Here is an 18,971-nt window from a genome sequence, read left to right as displayed (position 1 = left end):
ACTGATTTCACTGGTCAACAGTGAAATCATTACTGACTTGAAAAGGCCCTAATCTGTAGTATTTTGGTGTGCCGAACACGAATATAACCGTGAAAAATTTGTATTGGCTCTCGTTTTGAAGATATTCATATACCTCATTTTCTATGTTTCACTGTGTAAATTTCTCCAGTAGGACTGCAGCAACATCCGGAATAATGATGTAACATTGCATAATACCATCATGCTCACATCATCCACAGTTGATTGCATCATTTTCTGATGCAATGCAATACTAATGCCATGCGGCTGCTGAAGTAAGTTGACGTCAGCAGTGTACTATACATATGTAGGCCTATTATACTAATGCCAGGCGGCTGCTGAAGCTGACGTAAGCAGTGTACTATATAAAGCCCAATCAGATAGGTTCAGCATTTAAAATATTTTAGACGTTGTGCGAGACAGTTCAAGCTACTGTTACATAAAACTTATTATTTTATCCATTTACGTACAATAAAGAACAGTAATGCCTCGAAAGTGTGTTAATACCGCGGACAATTTTTGCTATATTTGTGGGGAAGTGACATTTGCCAACCAGAAGAAAAGTATCAATTCTCAAGTGAAGAAGGCATATCATCTTTACTTCGGATGCAAGGTTGGTGACCAAGACAAGCCTTGGGCTCCGCATATATGCTGTGCTACATGTACAACACAGCTTTCACAGTGGTTGAATTGCAAAAGGTCATCAATGCCGTTTGCAGTCCCAATGGTGTGGAGAGAGCCAAGCAACCACCTAAATGACTGTTACTTCTGCTTGGTTCCTCCTCTACCCAAACATTCCGTCTGCATTGAGACCAGTTCCACATGGTGAGGGACTTCCTATTCCAGAACCTCCAGCAGAATATTCTCTTGATTCATCTGACGAAGACAAAGGTGAGTCGACATGTTCTTCTCCTGGTCCATCAGCATGCAGTGATCCAGATTTTCACTGTGGTGCATCATCAACCCCACACAGAATAACACAGGAAGAACTAAATGACCTGATTCGTGATTTGGACTTATCAAAGAACAAGGCAGAATTGCTAGGATCAAGACTCCAACAATGGAATCTTCTAGAAGAAGATGTCACAATTACTGCATATCGAAAGCGCCACCAGCATTTGGAGCCTTTCTTCAGAAAGGAAAGTAATCTGATATTCTGTTCCGATATTGAGGGCCTCATGAATGCTTTAAAAATCACTCATGACCCACAAGAATGGAGACTATTTGTGGACTCTTCGAAACTGAGTCTCAAGGCTGTGCTTTTGCACAATGGAAACATTCTTCCATCTATTCCAGTAGCGTATGCTGTCCACATGAAAGAGACATACGATAACTTAAGGCAGCTACTGAATTCCATTGAGTATAACAAGTACAGCTGGCACCTCTGTGGTGATTTGAAGGTAGTTGCCCTTTTAATGGGACTGCAGCAAGGATATACAAAATACATGTGTTTCTTATGCGAGTGGGATAGCCGAGCAAGGGAAATGCACTACATGAGGAAGGAATGGACTCACAGGCAGAATGTAGCCATTGGAGAGAAGAATATCCAACACCCAGCTCTGGTTGAGGCTCAGAAAATCTTGCTACCACCCCTTCACATCAAACTAGGTTTGATGAAGAACTTCGTGAAAGCCATTGACCGGACTTTGCCAGCATTCCGATACCTGCATGAAAAATTCCCTCGACTCAGCGAAGCAAAGATTAAAGAGGGAGTTTTTGTGGGTCCTCAGATTCGAGAGCTTTTCAAAGATGACCGGTTCAACAACTTGCTGGAAGGTGACGCGAAACAAGCATGGAATGCTTTTCGCCTAGTTTCTACAAACTTCCTCGGAAATGTTAGGGCAGAAAACTATAAGGAACTAGTAGAAGACATGTTGATGAAGTATAAGAAACTTGGCTGCAATATGTCTCTAAAGATTCACTTCCTTCATTCCCATTTGGATTTCTTTCCTAGCAACTGTGGTATTGTTAGTGATGAACACGGCGAACGTTTTCATCAAGATATCGCAACAATGGAACAAAGATACCAGAAAAAATGGTCCACTACAATGCTGGCTGACTACTGCTGGACACTCCTCAGAGATGCTCCCGAACAGCTGTACAAGAGACAGGCGAAGAAATCTAAGATGTAGTCAATGACTTGATTTTTTATAGGTAGGCTATTACAGTTGACCTTTTACTATTGGAATGCATTTCGTTATGTAAACATTAATTTCTTGCAGATTACAAAAAAACTAGAGCCAATTTTGCAATTTGACTGTCATATTCGTGTTCAGCACATAAAAATTGATAAGAATTGACTAATTTTATTTCAGTAACATGACTTTTGTAAAAATTTGTTGTCCAGTGTTTCGCACCCAGTCGTCTGTGAGCGTCTTCAACAATGCTTTTAACTCCCCGTGACCATTGAGTCCAAACCGACAATGGAAGTTAAACCATACCCTCAAACCATTATACTGTCCTGAGACTTCGCATCATCTATAATAGTTGCTGGCCATTCTATTAACAGAATGAACATTGCCTAATAGTTGCATCTCGGTTTAACTCGAAATTTGAGGGCATAGTATCTCCAGTGCTGGCATTTAGTGAAGAACGGGGGTTTGTTAATAAACTGTTCTAATTTGTGGGATACCCCATAGGGGCCTAACCTAATCGGGGATGAGATTGGTGCGGTTGTTTCAATTACAGCCTTTGTTGTTAGTTGCCCTTTGCGATTTCTGGTTCTGTAAACTTTCTCTGCTTTTGTTCCATTTTCGATAAGTTTTTGTGTGAGAGTTTGGTTGTCCATGTCCTTGTTGTGTCCTTTTAGTGTTAATGCTGCTTTAAAGTTTGTTGTTAGTGGGGGTTGGGTGGGATCATTACTGGTTTTCCTTTTAGATTGGGTTGATGGTTTTGGTTAATTGGGAATTGGGTGGTAATATTATTTGTTTTCCTTAGGACTTTGTTATGCCTTTCTACTTTTATTTTGATGTGCCCTATGTTTTCCATTTGTAGGAATTTCTCTACATGGCTTAGAGTGCTGCATTTAATTATTAAATAATTTGTATCGGGTCTTATAAGTTTGAACTGCCCTTAAGCAGGCCCCTGTCATGTGGCTTAGATTAAGCAGTTGGCTGCTTCTGCTGCTTATATAAAGGGTGTGTTCTGGGGAGTGGTATTTAGGTTTATTTTCATGGATGTTATTCTGAAGGTTGATATTCCCTATGCTTTTGTTTTTATTTTGGTTTGGGTTGGTTGTCGTATTTGTTTTCATGGGGTGTTTTCCTTTCCCTATGTAGGTGATGTTGACTTTGTGGCTATCTTTAGTGTTGGGGATCTTGGTTTTAAAATCTTTTCTTTGTTGAGGTTTTTGTTGGAATCCCCCTGATGAGATCCCTGAGGGGCCAGGTATTAGGCTATTAATAAGGACATCGGGTTGACTTTTAGTTTTTATTGATTGACAGTACCGGAGGAATGTAAACAGGTGTAAAGGCTCTCGCACGAATGTTAATGTAGCGAACATACCAATTCGTTATTAAAATAAATGTTAGATAGAAAATTTGAGGCATTTTATGTGGTTATGTGCGTGTGTAAAAGCGCGTCCTGTCTCTGACGAACAACGTTTGGAATGTCAGATTTATGATCTAGAAATGATTTTTTTTTGTCTACATGACCGTATGAATATACAGAATTATCATTACTGAAACAACGCCATATTTCTGGGTTTATGTAAGATCTGGTAATAATGTTTGCTCAATCCGAAGTGTTGATAAAGTGTTTTTGTGAAATTTCTGGACTGAAATTAAAATTGAAGGTGTTTTGACGAGTCATTTTTAGGGGAGGCCGGTGTGGGTTATGTTTGTAATATTAATATAAAAGACACTAACGGCTTTTCTTGGCCACATTGAAATAAACCAAACTGCCATGGATGAATATGCACTTTAGAGGTATGAGATAATTTTTATTTTGTTTGTATTTAAAAATGTAGAAAGTCATATTAAATTCATGTTTCATACACAAGCAGGCAGGATGAGAAACTTCACTGGTGAGATTCAAATCTTATCTACACTACCAGATAGGTATATCTCATATAATAGATGTGTATCCAAGCAAGTTCACTGGTAAACTTAAACTCTTGTCCACACTACCCAATAGGCATATCTCATATAATAGATGTGTATCCAAGCAAGTTCACTGGTAAACTTAAACTCTTGTCCATACTACCCAATATATATATCTCATATAATAGATGTGTAACCAAGCAAGTTCACTGGTAAACGTAAACTCTTGTCCACACTACTCAATATACATATCTCATATAATAGATGTGTATCCAGGCAATTTCACTGGTAAACTTAAACTCTTATCCACACTGTGCAACAGGCAAAACTCATACACAAGAAGTGAAGTGTGCAAATACAATGCGTACAAAATACTCAGAATTTTTCATGAGGATGTTTTGAAATTATTCATTTGAAAGGAGAGATTTAAATTGCTTACAGAATACACTGAATGCACATTGAGTCCATATATTCGTAATCATGCGTAGCAGAAACTTTGGTGATAAATCTACTCAGATAGAACGTATCATTCTGAATGTATCCCGTAAATGTAGAGTCTTCCTGTCTTCCTTAATTAACTGTGATTTACTTTCATAATTTCCTAATAGTCTGCCAGCTATGTCGGTTACGGTTGTCGTGAAGAATGGGGCTACCACTGTCGGAGAAGGACCTCATTGGGACGAGGCGACGCAGACGCTCCTCTACGTGGATATTCTTGAAGGCGATGTGCATAGGTGGAACTCCGTTACCGGACAGGACGAAAAGATCCATCTGGGTCAGTCAGATTCACCGTACCTTTTGATAATGTACACGCACCCATAAACAACAGAATTGGTGTCGTAATGTTAGTTTTCATTTAATATTATTTTAGTTAAAGAACACTTGTCCATAAAGAAGAGAATGTCTGGGTTTTTTATTGTTGATGTTCATATTTTACTTTTAGATAAAATATACTTGTCCATAAAAAAAACCCGAGATTAGAATACCCATTGTTAATTTATTACTTTGCCTTTATACAAGTACACTTGCCCATTAAATACAGAATTGGTTCCTTAATGTTAATTTTAATATATTTTTACCTTTAGATAAGGTGCGTCAGTCCACAAGGGACATAATTTGGTAGTCATTGAGTCTCATTTATAGTCAAGTTTCACTGTGTTTACTTTCTCCATTTTATTTGGGTTTCACATTTTTACGGATGATCGTTGGTGGAATATTGAAGTATTTAATTTGCATGAAAATTGATTTTTTAAAAAAAAATATAGTTTAGGGTCAGGAAGTCCAAAAACCACGAAAAATGAATATGTTGAAGTTCATTATCTAGCATTTTACTTAGTTAAATATGTATTCCCATTTAATGGTCATTAAATAGAAAACTATAGAAAGCAATGCATTGTCACCAACTGTCCATACAATAATAGTGGAATGAGAGTATTAACAAATTCATCAAATTCGTACAGGTTGAGATCATTGATTTCTCTTGTCAAATACTAGATAAATGTACGTCGATGGGTAGATGTCTTTTCTGAGACATATTCATAGAGTTCGCACTGAAATTCCGACATAGAACTGCTAGGCGATTTACGACAGGTTGCAAATTGCTGATCTATCTATAAATATGTTGACGCAGTCACACTTGACTTTTAAGTAACGGGTGGTACGTAGTCAAAGATAAAGTAAAGATGGAAGTGATAGGACAGTCAGAAGAGTAATGATAGGAAAGGCAGAAATAAGTAAAAGTGTGTCAGTGTACGTTTTCGTCCCTTCATACTCAAACCAATCAGGCTACCGTAGCGGCAATGAGATATGGAACCTCAACCGGCATAACCCTGAGAATCACTAGGTCTTACTTGTAGCTGACTAGTTCATTAGAATGTGATTTTGGAAAGCTCCTGCTTGTGAGATACCAAGTCAGGAGCTTCTGCAATTATTGATGGTCATTTGTTCCAAGTCCCTGTTGTACATGGGAAGAAGCTGAACTTGAAACATCTTGATGATTTTCCAAGAGTTTTCTCTATTTGTCTTTGACTTTTTAATTTTTTCACATCATTGTTCTTGCATTTACTAAGAATGTGTATTCACTTACATTATGTATTATTCGATATTATCTAAAGGTTGCAATCTAGCCTTCTTATTTATTCCACCGAGTCCATAACACCACAACACCCTGAGGTAACAAGTGAGGCCATATTGATGACGAAATATCATTTCAAACTACGCATTAACCATTGATTTTACACATATGCTTAAACATTTTCGCGGCATCAATAAGCTGTTGAAGTCGCGTCATTTTCCCATTGGTGTATTAAAACGTAAATTGTAATAATAATAATAATGAGGACTTTGTATATCGCCTAATCTTTAGAAGCTGTAAGCGCTTTACAACATTAGACAACACCTATACGATAAAAACATATAATGATATGATTACAAAACCAAACACCATGAAATTAAAAAACATTTAAAGAAAAAAGAAGAAAAAAATAATAATACTGCAATCCAGTTGTGAAAAACAGTCAGGCCATTGTCAAACACGTCACGTCTGTGTTAAAAAGAATTAATTTTGTGAAAAAATTATGTAGTGTATATCCAAACTTTGGTTGCAGATTTTATGTTCGAATAATGTAAACTCTTAGTTTATAGCTTTAGTGTAAAGTTTACGTTTGGCAAAACCACTGTTTGGAGTTCCCTTGATGCACATTGAACTTCAGTCCAAATTTTTTTTAAACAAAAGAAAATCATAAAGGAAGGAAATTTCATGGGAGTATGTAACAGAAAAGTTTCCAGGAGTAGATAAAGGCTCTCACGAACATTTCATGGTCATTAAATTAACTTTATTGTTTGTGGTTTATGGACACTATTGTTGACATGCAGATAAAAGCCCTTTAGAGGTACTGTGATTATACCATTCACCTCAAACTACTGGAAGGACTATTATGATGATGAGGATGGCCGGTGACGTAGATTACCACGATACAGATGATGCATATCCTTCATTTTATGGAAATACTTATTGTCTCTATTTCTCTTTTTCCACAGATGCATCTGTAGGGTTCGTGACGCCCTGTCGGAAAGGGGGATACATGGTTGGACTTGGCAAGAGTTTAGCTCACATGGACTGGGAAACGAATGCTGTGACAATACTCAAGGAAGTGGACCAGGAAAAGAACACACGTTTTAACGATGGAAAATGTGACCCTTCTGGAAGATTATGGGCTGGTACTCCCTATTTGCGAAAGCATCTGTTTACATATTTTCATCACTATGAAAACACAATTTCAACATGTACCCCAAGTCTTGTTACTATCTAACCAGAATTTAAAATGTTACCTATGCGATTAATTATTAATTAAACTTTTTTTAAAAAGGGTTCGGTCGCCTTTATTCGATTCTTATGTCATATTTAATTTAACAAGAATGAGACTGGGTTTGGATTTCACTTTTCAGCTTTATCCTTTTGAACAGAAAGATACATGTCGATGAAACTTTAGCCGGCATACGCCATTGCTCAGTTTCGTTTTGCGTTATGCATACGTACGCTCTTAAGGGAAGTTTAATGTCTCATGAACATACATTATGGGCTTTTTCGGTCAAACTTTTTTCATGTGGAATCTATTGTATCTTAACAGTAACATCTGTTCTATCAAATCTTCACTCAGGCATATATCACTACTACTAAAATTCACGTGAATGCCTTAAATTTCAAGATCACGTAAGGGTCAGATATTGGTACCTCATTCATTTCAACACAGAGCCTATTGAAATGTTACAGACTTTCGTCTAGTTACTTACCAAACTCACATGCTTAGCTAAAAGGTCAAGGCCACAGCAGCAAATATGAAATTCGGAGCCATTTTCCTGTGTGCCCTATAACGTTATGTAGGTTAAATGTAAAATTTAGAAACTTAAAAATAGATTTTCTTCTTTCTCCGATAATACTTTCTGTGCACACGATACCAACAAATTTTCTTTCTCAAGATGGGAGTTGATAAAGACTCCATTACTTATGCTTAATGCCTTTTTGTGACTTTTTTATTAGGTTAAATGTAACATTCTTAAATCACCACATCTTTTTTTTTATATAAACGTATTCAGATCCAATAAGGCCTGAGGTAGAATATATAGAAAGATCTTCATCTGTAATGTCCATTGCTCATGGATATAAAAGTCATAAATTATAACCACACAACCGTCATTCATTCATTCATTCTTATGAATATCTCCTTCAACAAAGCAGTTCTTCTAATCCAGGAACAATGGGAATGGAAACCAAGCCGACTGTGCTGGAACACCATCAGGGGTCACTCTTCAGCCTGGATAAAGATGGGACTCTAAAAACCCACCTGGACAAAATCAGCATATCCAATGGTCTTGCATGGTCCGAGGACAACCGCACCATGTTCTACATCGATTCCATCCCCCGAAAGGTGTATGCCTTTGATTTCGACATAGCAACAGGAGAAATTAGTAAGTTTTGTAATATAAACTTGTTGTGTACAAAACATTTATAATAGTCATGAAAATAATTACTATCGGCACCGATTCAGCTTAACATCGGCCGTTGTTGTCCAATATTAATTAATGCTTCCAATGATTGCTGCCGTCGACTTAGTAGTTAAAATGTATATGTTATTTCTTAAATAGTACATAGGAAATTCTGGGCTGCATTGCTCCCATGGCATTAGAATACACTGTGTGTGTGTGGGGGGGGACTGTATTAGTCTCAGCTAATCACCCCAGCCCCCATAGACACATGTAATGTGAAAATAGCATCATCGTTTCCAAGACACTTAATCAATGATATAACATACATGACCATGATAAATATGTCAATAATATAACATACATGACCATGATAAATATGTCAATGATATGACATACATGACCATGATAAATATGTCAATGATATAACATACATGACCATGATAAATGTCAATGATATAACATACACGACCATGATAAATATGTCAATGATATAACATGCATGACCATGATAAATATGTCAGTTATATAATATACATGACCATGATAAATACGTCAGTGATATAACATACATGACCATGATAAATATGTCAGACTGGTTGCTTCAAAATAAGTTGCCATAAACCTTGAAAACCTACCAGAAAACTTTATTCTTACTTTAGTTATTAAAGATCATATTTATTTGTGTAAATGCATTTGTATGAGTGTATAGAAAATAGGGATTCTTTTGCAATAATGCTATGATCACAGGTGCATATTTATGTGTATCTTTGCTTCTAATAATAATAATAATAATGAGGACTTTGTATAGCGCCTAATCTTTAGAAGCTCTAAGCACTTTACAACTTTAGACAACACCTATAAGATAAGAAACATAATAACATTATTACAAAAACAAACATCAAATTAGAAAAACATTTAAAAAAAATGAAAAACATGCTGAGAATATTTCAGGTAGGAAACATTATTAGGTCTTTAAGTTTGTTCCTGCTGTCGAAATAAGTGAGTTTTGAGAGCCCTCTTGAATGTGATCACTGTGTCTTTGTGTCTAATCACATATGATTCCTTTCTTCTTCCCATGAAATACCCCAAAGAGTCAAAAACCATCATTGTCAAATCAAAATGATGAAAGCGGTTAGTAAATATCTACAGCAATGTTAATTTGAAAAGAAATATCAACGAATGTTAAGAAAGGTTGGGGATATTGTGCAAAGTATTAATATGATCACTGATTTTTTAATACAGATCACAAAAAGAAAAATAAATACAATAAATCTGTGTTGGAGTTTTCCATTGGTTTAATTGCAAAAAACAATAGGTGTTTGCATAATTTACATTTACAAATATGGCAGCATTCAGTGTTGGTTTGTAGATATTATATTAAAATAATTTTTTATTACATAAGTTGGTGTTTAACTTTGGGCAAATACATAATGTAGAGCACCACTGATGGTTGTTGTGCCAATAGTACTCCATCTGACGTCATATGCTCGCAGTTTCCGAATGGTTACGGACAATGTGCACAATGAGCAGGCCTGTTTGTTTGGGGGAAAATAATGTTTCCACTATCTGGCATTATGTACTTGGTATTATAGGTTTAAATATTTCAAATGCAGCCATTATACAAATGTAAGAAAACCTTGATATAAACTCTTTGACAAAATTTCTCTTTATTTGCTGCTTATGTTATCCCCCACCTACCTAAATTGTTGGGGATACAGAAGTGGGTTCTGCCCATCTGTTTGTGGTCCAGATATGCTTTTTACTATTCACAATTCTTTAGTTTCAATATTTTTAATATTGTGTCCATCCATCCATCCATCCATCAGTCAAACTTTAGTTTCTAGGTCAAAGCTCCAACACAATGAAATATACTACACATATTATACTAGTGGTGTACATGATCTTTGTGCTGTTCACATTACTTTAGTTTCAGTATCTTTTCATGCTTTTGATTGTTCTTCCATCCATCATTTACACTTTCATTTCTGGAGCAGAACTTCCAAATCATTGAAGATATCTCTATGAAACATTATACATATGTTAAGCTTCTAGTTGAGACATGTAGTATCATTATGGTGGTGAGCCTTATGCAAAAGAATCTCCCCCTGCCTTAGCCCTGAAGCGACATTACAGTGAGGCACCCAAGTCAGGCCAGTACTTCACTGGGTAGTTCAAAAACAGGCAACTATTTACACGATTATCATTGCCTCTAAATTGGCTATTTGTTTTCAGTCGCAAACGCGTTTGTTCCATATTTGTGCTCGGAGACGTTGGTGGTTTCCCATTTTGACCAGAGCACCATTGGAACTCAGCCATGCAAATCGTTTTACCTTCAATAGCCATCTATTACAGCTTTGTAGTTGTATTGAGACTGCTTTGTGCCATTGCGAGAAGTTCAAAAGACACTTATTTACGACTGCAGTCATAACGAAAACCACAACGAATCATTTCCTGTTAACTTGGTTGGGGAAAGTTTGAATGTGACCCAGCACCCATTTCCTGTTGTGCTCTGTATGTTCACAAGTTGCTTTGGGCTAAGTCCATGTTTAACTATAATATATTTTATTATTAGTTTGAGAAGACTTTAACTAGTTTTCCACTGGCATGTTAATAACCCTCATTTGACCATCTACACCATCCATCAACAGTATTTTATCAGAGAGAATCACATCAATGCATCTGTAATTGCTAAGGTAGATGAGTAACACATGATTGTACGTGTCTACCAGGTCCAGATGTTCCACAAATAAAAAACATTGAGCAAAACTTGGTTGTCTTTTGGTGAAATCTGCAGGCCTGTGTCAACATTTTGGTCTCGACCCCAAAAAGGTAACAGTCTGTAATATGCACATGCAACATGATTGTTGTCAAAGTCAATCAAGATTTCTTCAGAGAAACTTAAGACACTCCTGCATGGTCAGATACGATTTTACTATGGATCTGTCTCTGATGTACCTGAATTAAGTCTAGAAACTACATGAATACATGTCTTGGTATGCTGACACCTAGTTGGATAGTTATTTACCATGAAAACTGCTAATGGCCGACTTCTATTGAGCCTGTCTTGAGCATGAGAAATGACTGTGTTGGTGTGCCTCCAGAACTCGTAAACGACAAAAAAAGTGTTTCTGCAGCCACTAAAGGGATTATCACAGGTATCCACAATATTAATTTTGACAACACAACTTTATCATCATCAACACGATACCAGCAGATTGTGTGTAAACTAAACCAGCAGATTGTGGGTTCATGAAATCTTTTTATTCAAGTTGATGCTGGAAGTATTCGATATGATCTACAACATCCTGTTCGTTTGCATCCTTGTGAAACATCATAGATGAATAAAAGTGAAATCTTTTTTTATACTTAGATCTGTCTTTAAAGACACTTCCATGTCAAATGCGGGATTGAATATTTCTTTAGTTTTTGCCATTGTTTATACATTCTCGGTTTTGTCCAATACATTTTTTGGATGGCTACTCCACTCGCGCCCAGGCTTAGTCCACAACCATGATTGGCTTATAATGACTGCATTTACGATTACTGAATTAGCTTGACATTGTTGAGTAGTTTCATTGATGATTTTACTTACTGGGGCTGTCATTTTTTCTGGCGATGGAAGTGTAACTGTTTTTGGCATAGCTTTAAAATTTTTAGTCATACTGCTACTATGTCTGCAGTGTGGCAATTTATAGTGATGTCTAGCACTGAGGCATCATGCCACAGGAATGTATCACCATTTCCCACCTAGTCACATTATCATGATACCAGGCCGACCAGTCCTAACACTAACCTCTTAATGCTGAGCACCAAGCGAGGAAGCTGCTAGTACAATAGTATGACTCTGTAGTGGTTCGAACCTATGACCTCCCGCATTCAAGGAAGATGCTCTAACCACTTAGGCCACGTAAAAGACAACAATATGTATGAAGCATAGTATAGCTGCAATCAAAATAAAATATTCTCACATGAAGGAAATTTCAGCAGAATATAACTATATTGTTGTAGTGATTTTAGCCTTGTATATTCTCAGAAAGGAAAATCTGCTAATGCTATAGTTATGTTCAATACTATTTACTGCTAGCTGTAATAGTGTATTGGACCACCTGTAACAGTGTTTTGGGCTGACAAAGGCACCTCGTGGTAATTTCATATTGGAGTGCCCGCAAGGCATTCTTTTGCAGAAGGATCACCATGGGCTTGCACACTTGCATAAATAATGCAATTGCGTGTGATTCAGGGGTGAAGTTATGGGCTTTAGAAGGCGAATATCAGTAAAAAAATTCCAAATGACCATAATGATACAACTAGATGTGACGGTCACTTTTAAGAATTCTTCAGTTTCAATACCTTTACATTGTTTTTCTTCTGTCACTTTGTCTTTCCATTATATATCATTTACACTTTCATGTCTGGAGCAATGCTCCAAAGTGACTCAGTTACTATCACTTCCCTGTATGATTTGTAGATATGAAGTTCCAATGAATGAAATCATCAACAATTCCTTCTGTCTCCTAACATATTTTGGCATGATAGAGAAATTTTGTTTTGTAGTTATTATTTATTTGTATTACATTTAAAAAAAAATATTAATAACTTATTTCCTTTAATTTTTTTATTCATCCAGGCAACCAGCGGACTGCAGTGGATTTTGGTGGACCTGATACTATCGAGTCTTTAGGTTTCCCAGATGGAATGACAAGCGACATTGAGGGGAAGCTCTGGGTGGCATGCTACAGCGTAGGCAAGGTTATTCAGTTTGACTGCGAAACAGGTACCTAACCCATGTACATTGCGACTTTTTGTTCTCTATACATGTAGCTATGACTTCAGTTTGGAAAAAAACTTAGTAAAGAAAAGTTGTTGTGTTTGTTGTTTGGTAATGCGAATGAACATGGTTCATGTATCACTTCTATTAGCTCACCAGCATTTGTATACCTCGAACAAGTTCTTCCTTACTTTCTGAAATATGCAGAGCTTAACTTGTTTTCATTACAGTGTTTTCATTACATCAACTTTGATCATGCACATGTTTCAAAACATTAGTTCGATATTTTCATCACGAATAAACATGAAGCAAAGAAGAAGGGTTGTCAAGCTTTTAGGATTGCTGGATCATGTAAAATGTTTTAATATTATAATCTTTTTTTTCTCAGTTTTAATTACACAATAAATCTATAAATGAATGTATGAATATAACTTCTAATTCTTAATTGCTAGACTACTCAATTTTCTGGACAATTTAGGTGTTTATGAAAAAAGCTACCCTCAGATTGCACGTTAATGTTTTATTGTATATTGACTGGAGTGCAAAATAATTGGAGAAGTTTATCCAAACAAATAATGGCACAAATCTATTTTGTGCTAAACTTAACAGATTTTGAGATGTGATGGACATGTTTCATGAGCTAAACATTTCATGTGCTAGACATTTCATGAGCTAGACTCATTTCATGAGCTAGACACATTTCATGAGCTAGACTCATTTCATGAGCTAGACACATTTCATAAGCTTAACAAAAAGGCAACAATCAAGAGATGGCGTTTATTTTTTTTTATACAGGTTTGGATGGAATCAAAATATGGTGAAAGCTAATTGTGTTTCAAGTTAACACAAGTGAATACTTATACCAGTTTGTTTATTTGAAGCAAAAAACGATGTCATGCAATTTATTACAAAGGATGAACATTTACATATTACATTTTCTGATAATAATACTGTATTACAGGTAAGCAGGAACAGTTTTGAATGTCAGATGATCAAAACAGTACAGTATGATTAAGAAGTAATTTACTAGAATGCATTTGGTCTGAATAAATACACAAGTTTGAATACGTCTAAATTTAAAGTACAACTAAAAGATTAAGCAAATTTTACAGGATCAGTCTACAACACCATACAGTTATAGACTTCATGCAGAAAAACATTGATACAAAAAACAGATGGTGATCTCAGTATATGCTATAGCTCATTTGGATTCAGTCATATGAATGGCACATTTAACAAATTTCAAAACGATTCATACATTTGAAAGGATTGAAGAAATGCTAAAGTTTCCTGAAAATAAAAGTTCCAGTTGTGGATGGATTTCAAACCATTTTAAATAGCTGGCAAAGAACATTCAGCTGCTTGTACAAATATCGATATATTGTGAGAAAAATCTTAACCAGACAATAACAAAAATAAGATATGCTGAATTCACAGAATAATCAAATGAACTATTTATCAATACCTTGTACAAGCAAACAAGAAAACATTTTTTTCCTTTAAAAAGGTGTATAGTGGTAAAGGATCAATGACAGGCAGACACTGTTGACATCCAAGCATATGTTTATGATATTGTTGATGTGCAAACATAAAAATACAGATGAAAATTATAGCTATTTTCTTAAAATACAATTATGCTGATATAGTAAAAACAAGAAAGGGAAGTGATGTGATCCTTTCAGAGAAATCTTCAACAGGGACAAAAGAAAAGAGTTTTAAAGATAAAAGTTATGGATTTCAAATTATTCAGACAAATAAGTATCTGTAGTTGTAAGGTTTAACTGAGCTATGAACAGTAAAATATTAAACTATTTTACTCAAAATGAAACCTGAAAGTGGGTTGATGTTTGTCCAAAGCAAATCAATACAACCACATTCAGAGTTGAAAAGTTTTTTAAGACCATATGAATAAATGGTAGACAGTTTGTAAAATGGAAAGGATATGATGATTGGTCTAAAAGTTTGGAATCAGCAGAATATCCATTAAAATAAATATATCTTTCTTCTCAAGACAACATACAAAAATTATACATCTGTATAATTGGAGATGGTAGAAAAATAGTGCAGATTTAGCAGCTTTACTCAAAGATTCATATGGGTCTTTGATAACTTCCAGAGGACACAGAAAGGTTCCATCTAGGCAGCTTCTTTAATGACTGAGCTGAGAACTTAATGCTATCGATAAATCTAATAATTTTTTTCTGTTATTTTCTTATGATCCTTCATGGACCTATCAACTATTGAATCCTTGCTGAATTAAATTTATTTATCCTTGTTATTCAGAATGATTTTTACCTCTTCGTTTGGATCATGCCTTACAAGAATCTTGAAAAATAGATGATTGTCATAACTGGACAAGTTGTGAATGGATAGTGGGATATATTTTGGGTATCTGAAATTAAAATTACATTTGTTATGAGTAGTCCATTTGTACTTGCCTTCTTAAGTGACCATGGTTGCAAACTTTGTGAGTACTACCATTATGCACTGTGTATGCATACACTATGCCATTGCAAACTTTTGAGCACTGCCATCATGCACTGTGTATGCATACACTATGCCATTGCAAACTTTGTGAGCACTGCCATCATGCACTGTGCATGCATACACTATGCCAATGCAAACTTTGTGAGTGCTGCCATCATGCACTGTGTATGCATACACTATGCCATTGCAAACTTTGTGAGTACTGCCATCATGCACTGTTTATGCATACACTATGCCATTGCAAACTTTTGTCTTTAAATATTTTTGACTCTCAGATATGACATGTATTAAATTTTGCATTTTGCAGTCTTAATTCTTCTTAATGCATCTTAATTTTTTGTACACTAGTTTTTCAGTTCTATCCAACCTATTAAATACCTGAATGTAATTAGTACCTGACTGATGTTTACAATTTATGAATCCATGCTGTGGATGCTTACATAAAATTGACCAGGATGTAAATGAAGCACTTAGTTACTCAGTCTACTCCACCCACACCCAACCAGTACCCTTAAGCTGAAGACTAGAAGATATAGAAGGAATTCATGCTGTTGGTATAATATAATTTTTCTCCAGAGATTTAATGAACCTCACAACTTGTATATTTCCTATAGACTATCAGTTAAAAGATGATGCTTAGTGTTTGCTACACAACACTAGTGAATGTGCATTGTATATTTCCTATAGACTATCAAGTAAATGATGATGCTTAGTGTTTGCTACAGTACACTAGTGAATGTGCATTGTAATTCTTTTACTTCAAGGTAGGAGCATCTCCACATTTGAAGCCTCCATTTATTGTTAGTAGAATTATTTCAGCATAACGGTAGTAAAAATTGATAATAATGTTTTATAAAGACAGTGCTGAAATTAATTTCTCGGTGTGATCATTTTTATTTTTATTTTATTTTGGTCTTTGTAAAGTAAGACAAAGTCACAATAAATCCTCATTAGTCATTGTATTATACATTTCTAACTTGTACATAATACTAGTACTAAATTTCATATCAGGTAGAAAAAGGAAAATATATCATACAGTATATGGCTAATATATCCAGTCACACATCAATGCATGACTTGATGATTTTTGTGTTTGCTCTGCTTGCCATAAATTTTCACTGTTTAATGAAGAAATCATCATGCAATCCAGGGACTCAGAGCATTTCTTTTTCATAAAAATATATGTGGTCCATTACTATTAGAAAGAATAGAAGTCATATGGACAGCATTCTTTTGCATACCAGGGCCCAGCAACGTGGAATGAATTGCCCACTGAACATAGACACAGTGATCACATTCAAGAGGGCTCTCAAAACTCACTTATTTCAACTGCAAGAACAAACTTAAAGACCTAATAATGTTTCCTACCTTAAATATTCTCAGCATGTTTTTTAAAATGTTTTCTAATTTCATTGCGTTTGTTTTTGTAATCATATCATTATATGTTTTTTATCTTATAGGTGTTGTCTAATGTTGTAAAGCGCTTAAGGCTTCTAAAGATTAGGCGCTATACAAAGTCCACATTAGTATTATTATTATTATTATTATTATTATTATTATATAAGAGTAGTTTAGTAACTGGCAGTGTTGGAATTAGAATTTAATGATGTGGTTTTGTTTTTTAATTATTTATTACATGACAAAGCCAATGAAACTGTCCAACATTTTAATATTAAAAATCATTTATTTGTACAGCACTCTCAATTAGTTAACTAAAAACAAAGAAGGAAAACAAAAAAGTGTGTAATATTGTTCTGTTGGATGCAAGAGGTTTGAACCCGGGCAGAGTCATACCAAAGACTTAAAAAATTAAACAGCTGCTTCACTATGCACTCAGCATTAAGAGGTTAGTGTTAGGACTGGTTGGCCTGGTGTCAGGATAATGTAACAGGGTGGAACAGCATGCTAAATGTCTGTGGCATGATGCCACAGTGCTAGACATCACTGTAATCTGACACACTGCAGACATTGTATTGATATGACTGAAAAATTGTTAAAGCTGTGTTTAAAAAACCCAACCAAAATCCAATCCAAAATGAATTCATCTGAATTATCAGTTTCTCTCTCTCATATAAAATAGAAAAATTCTGTGAACCCCAAGAAATTTTAACTACAGTAGCACCTCAATAGCTCAAAGCTTTATGGACCCATTGAGTAGCATATTGGTTGTTCAAGTAGATATTCTTTAAATATATTACTGGTAGTAATATTGCGTCAGGTAATTAAAGAAAGTTCTCATGATTCAGAATGTTTGAAATGTATTCAAGCAAATGAAACTTTACTGTTTCTCACAAACAGTTGTTGAATTTACTAATGCTAAATTTACTTAAATTTTTCTTATTTCAGGTAAAGAACTGAGATCAGTTGAGTTCCCTGCCAAGAAAACAACATCTTGTTGCTTTGGTGGGAAAAATTTTGATGAGCTGTACGTGACATGTGCAAAAACGGGTTTAACAGAGGAAGAGTTCCAAATGCAGCAACCTTTGGCAGGCTCAGTGTTCAAGGTCACTGGTCTAGGGGTCAAGGGCAAACCAATGTATGTTTATGAGGGATAAAGTAATGTTACAGGTTTTAGGATAAAAGTTACAAGTAGCTGATTGAAGTTTTACAAATTTCTAAAACCAAAACAAGATGTATATCAGTGAAATTTGCATTGCATTTCTAAAGGTCTTTATTGCCTTTATTCATTGAAAAAAAATTGTACTTTGTTGTCATATAATTTTCTGCCAGTCTTTAACCCAATATCAGTGCAAGAGCAGATGGAACAACTGAACAAGTCATCACTTTTTTGGATATGGTTACATCATTATAGTTCTGTTCAGCTACAGCCACTAGTCAAGTTTACAAGTTATAATGCACATATTTGTATTCTGATGTATTATACTTGTCAATAAAATTAAAAAAATTCTTGTATTATTTTTTTTAATCCAGCAATAATGAAATACTTGATACCCCCAGTAAAATTTCATATTGGTAATTTCTTCAGCACAGCATGCAGTCATTGAAAATATGTGGAGGTGGTAATTTGTTTGGACACTGTGATATCATTCCCTGATAAATGTAGAGGTGGCAATTTGTTTGGACACTGTGATATCATTCCCTGATAAATGTGGAGGTGGCAATTTGTTTGGACACTGTGATATCATTCCCTCCATGTCCTCCAATAATTTATT

General features: G+C 35.3%; 1 protein-coding gene across 2 annotated transcripts in view; it reads left to right on the top strand.

The window, feature by feature from the left end:
* Nucleotides 1–18,705, top strand: part of LOC149807178 (regucalcin-like) — a 30,351-nt gene extending 11,646 nt beyond the window's left edge. For both annotated transcript variants that reach the window (XM_089963161.1, XM_089963157.1), the window contains exons 2-6: nt 4,667–4,833; nt 7,098–7,277; nt 8,310–8,525; nt 13,171–13,317; nt 18,145–18,705. In XM_089963161.1, coding sequence (XP_089819287.1) covers nt 4,677–4,833; nt 7,098–7,277; nt 8,310–8,525; nt 13,171–13,317; nt 18,145–18,353 — 909 coding nt within the window. In that variant the 5' untranslated portion in view covers nt 4,667–4,676 and the 3' untranslated portion in view covers nt 18,354–18,705. The remainder of the gene's footprint in view (nt 1–4,666; nt 4,834–7,097; nt 7,278–8,309; nt 8,526–13,170; nt 13,318–18,144) is intronic.
* The last annotated feature ends 266 nt before the right edge of the window (nt 18,706–18,971 follow it).

The sequence above is a fragment of the Sinohyriopsis cumingii genome, chromosome 1 (genome assembly GCF_028554795.1).
Source record: "Sinohyriopsis cumingii isolate HCF-2022 chromosome 1, ASM2855479v2, whole genome shotgun sequence".
NCBI lineage: Eukaryota > Metazoa > Mollusca > Bivalvia > Unionida > Unionidae > Sinohyriopsis > Sinohyriopsis cumingii.
The sequence above is the reverse complement of the archived record's forward strand: the minus strand, read 5'-3'. Positions and strand labels throughout refer to the sequence as shown.